The sequence below is a fragment of the Manacus vitellinus genome, unplaced genomic scaffold (genome assembly GCF_001715985.3).
Source record: "Manacus vitellinus isolate BGI_N305 unplaced genomic scaffold, ASM171598v3 scaffold_3_pilon, whole genome shotgun sequence".
Lineage (NCBI taxonomy): Eukaryota > Metazoa > Chordata > Aves > Passeriformes > Pipridae > Manacus > Manacus vitellinus.
This window is the reverse complement of record NW_021940535.1, coordinates 28,023,099-28,026,196: the sequence shown is the minus strand read 5'-3', so window position 1 is coordinate 28,026,196 and position 3,098 is coordinate 28,023,099. Positions and strand designations below refer to the sequence as shown.

The 3,098-nt window shown below is 40.0% G+C and overlaps 1 protein-coding gene across 1 annotated transcript; it reads left to right on the top strand.

Moving 5' to 3' along the window:
• The first annotated feature begins 14 nt into the window (after positions 1 to 14).
• On the top strand, positions 15 to 2,515 carry ARL4A (ADP ribosylation factor like GTPase 4A). The gene has a single exon (XM_018075840.2). The coding sequence runs from the start codon at positions 87 to 89 to the stop codon at positions 687 to 689; it is 603 nt and encodes a 200-aa protein (XP_017931329.1). The 5' UTR covers positions 15 to 86; the 3' UTR covers positions 690 to 2,515.
• Positions 2,516 to 3,098: the final 583 nt, after the last annotated feature.

Genomic DNA, 3,098 nt, shown 5'->3' with positions numbered 1-3,098 from the left:
GACGTTCGTGTCGTTGTCAGGATCCGAGCGCAGCCGCGGGAGCCGCCTCTGCTGGTGGCAGCCTGCTGTCACCTTCCCTGCTGGCAATGGGGAATGGACTCTCGGACCAGACGCCGATCCTCTCCAGCCTGCCTTCCTTTCAGAGCTTTCACATCGTCATCCTGGGGCTGGACTGCGCTGGGAAGACGACGGTGCTCTACAGACTGCAGTTCAATGAGTTCGTCAACACTGTCCCCACTAAAGGATTTAATACTGAGAAAATCAAAGTGACGCTGGGCAACTCGAAGACGGTCACTTTCCACTTCTGGGATGTGGGCGGCCAGGAGAAGCTGAGGCCGCTGTGGAAGTCGTACACAAGGTGCACCGATGGCATCGTGTTTGTGGTGGACTCCGTCGACGTTGAGAGGATGGAGGAGGCCAAAACAGAACTTCATAAGATTACTAGGATATCTGAGAATCAAGGAGTGCCTGTCCTTATAATTGCTAACAAGCAGGACTTGAGGAACTCTCTCTCCCTTTCTGAAATCGAGAAGATGTTGGCAATGAGTGAGCTGAGTTCTTCAACACCCTGGCATTTGCAACCTACCTGTGCAATCATTGGAGACGGACTCAAAGAGGGACTGGAAAAACTATATGATATGATAATTAAGCGAAGGAAAATGTTGAGGCAGCAGAAAAAGAAGAGATGAGTTCTATTTTGACCTTTCTGTTTTAGAGTAGTTACATGGTCAAAATTTGACTTAAGACAGCTTCCAAACCCAGGCCTGCCTGTTTGGATGCCGTTAAAATTAGTTACGTTAAACAATCAGTTGCACAACCTTGCTGTGTGAAGGAAGGCTGTGCAGTTGTGGAACTTTTTTTTTTTTTTAACTAGTCTCTTCTGAGTTTTATGGCTCTGTATTATTTCAGAAGCCCTAATAGATGATGTAATGCTATCAGGAAATGGATGTCTAAATAGCCAAATAAAACGAGGGTTTTCTGCTTAGTGTTGTACTCATACGTTTGAGGGTGCCCTCTGCAAGCAGTTTGCGTTGAAGGTGTTTGTATTTTTAAATTCTAATGCTCGTAAGTGGAGTGCTTAGGTGAACATTATACAGCTTTAAAAACATGTATAAAGCTAGTAACCCATAATTCCATTGAGGCTGTTTTTTTACCTTGTTTGGGGATTTCCATGGAAGCTTGGCCACATGTGTAGGTTTGAGTTTTTTTTAATTTGGCACTTTTTGAAATTGAATCATGTTCAGTTCAAATACTTGAAATTTTAAGTGCTGTGGATTCTTCAACTCATAAAAGAAAGACTTTGGCAAGTGAAAAATGTAAACAACACACTGGAGCATGAAAAAGTGGTTTCCCAACATATAGCATGTTTTTGATATGTAAGGTTTTTATTTTTTAGAAGTAGCCATTCATCATTATACAGTGCTAATCAGGTTTAAACTGTTACTCAAAATTAGTAAGTTATTTCTGAATGGTGAGTCCTCCTAGTATGAAAGTAAAAGTCAACGAATTGCAGTAAAGAAGCTATAGAGAACAGTTCTGACTGCTGTGGTTCTAACCAGTGCGGCATTCTTTGCTCTACTGGTGACTTCCTGGCAATATAACATAACGAAGTAAGGATGGAGGTAAAATTAGCAGACCACATCTTGTATCTTCCCAAAATACCCCATTTTATTAAAGTGGTATTGCTGCGTCACTTTCAACGTATGCTTTTTTTATTGTGACTCTTACAGTATTTTGTGGTTAGGAATGTAATAATGCTTTATACACTCGAACATTAGACACTACCGGGGGCGGGGGTGGGGAAGGGAGGGAAAGGGGGAAGAAGATTTTCAAGATGGGCCTGTGTTCTGCTTTAATTATGCTTTAAGCTGTTCTTGTTTACAGAGTGTGCAAACAGTGTTAACTGGGCAGGATAGTGCTTGACGGAAAAGGGAGGGTAGTTTTTCTTACTGGTACAGAGCTTCAAGTGACTCTCTAGATACTTGGTTAGCAATTGAAAGGGCTAAAGCAGAGCCTGGATTTTTAAGACTAACTTTAGTGGTGCTGTAAAAATTCATCAGAATGTTAGATTATCTTTAAACTTTTGTTGGAAATACCAGATTAAAGAAAAAATAAAAAAAAATAGCAAAATCTAGTTCCTCCTCTCGACCAGCAAAGTAATACATTTTTGTTACCTGCTGCCATGTATCAGGAGGATGACAGCTACAAATCTGAATGTCAATCCATGTAATTTAGCTATGTTTAAAAAAATATCAAACTTTTTAACCAGCAGCTGTTTGACCAGGAGGTAACCAAAAATGCACTTTAGTGTCTTCAATAACTGAAAGTGACAGCTGTTTGTTTTTTTAATGACATCTTGGTCCTTTTTGAATAAACTGAAGTAGCTTCCAGTGGAGCTTTTGTATGGTGGTTATATATGTACCTGCACTGGTGACATTGTAAGTCACTTACTCAAGTAATGTCTATATTTATAGAAATGTGGATGACTTCTTAAACCTCAATAAACAATTCAAAACAAGCCTGCAGAGAGAAGGTGTCTGACTTCTTGTACTGCAGTGGTACGTTCTTATTGACCTCTGTGCACATAGTTCTGCTGTTATTAGAATCAGTATTTCTGTTGAAAACCAAAGTCATATAAATGTGGTGAGGTTCATAAGTGTCGCGGTGTTAGAAATTGAAGGTATGCAATTGAAAACTTAAGATCAATGGCATGTCTGTATATTCACAGAAGAAATACTAGCTGCAGTGACTCCTTTCTGAAATGATAGATCTTGCATAATTTGAAAAGTCTCATATAGCTGAACCTATTTTGTTATGTGCAATGTTTAATAGGCACTGTTGGGCATATATCACATGTACTCACAGGTGGTTCCTGATTTAGTGTCTTTAGGCTCGTGTATCTGAAGCTGTCTGAGGGATTCACGTGTACTTAAGCCTCCTCGGATTTTACAGCAGTGAGTAGCATGTGTCCAGATGGGAAGCTTCTAATTAGTTTCAGGACCAAAATAGAGACAAGATGAACTTTGTTTAGCCTGCAAATGAAAATGGCTAACTTTGAACAAGAATATCCAATCATGTGTCTCAAAACCCTGATATTT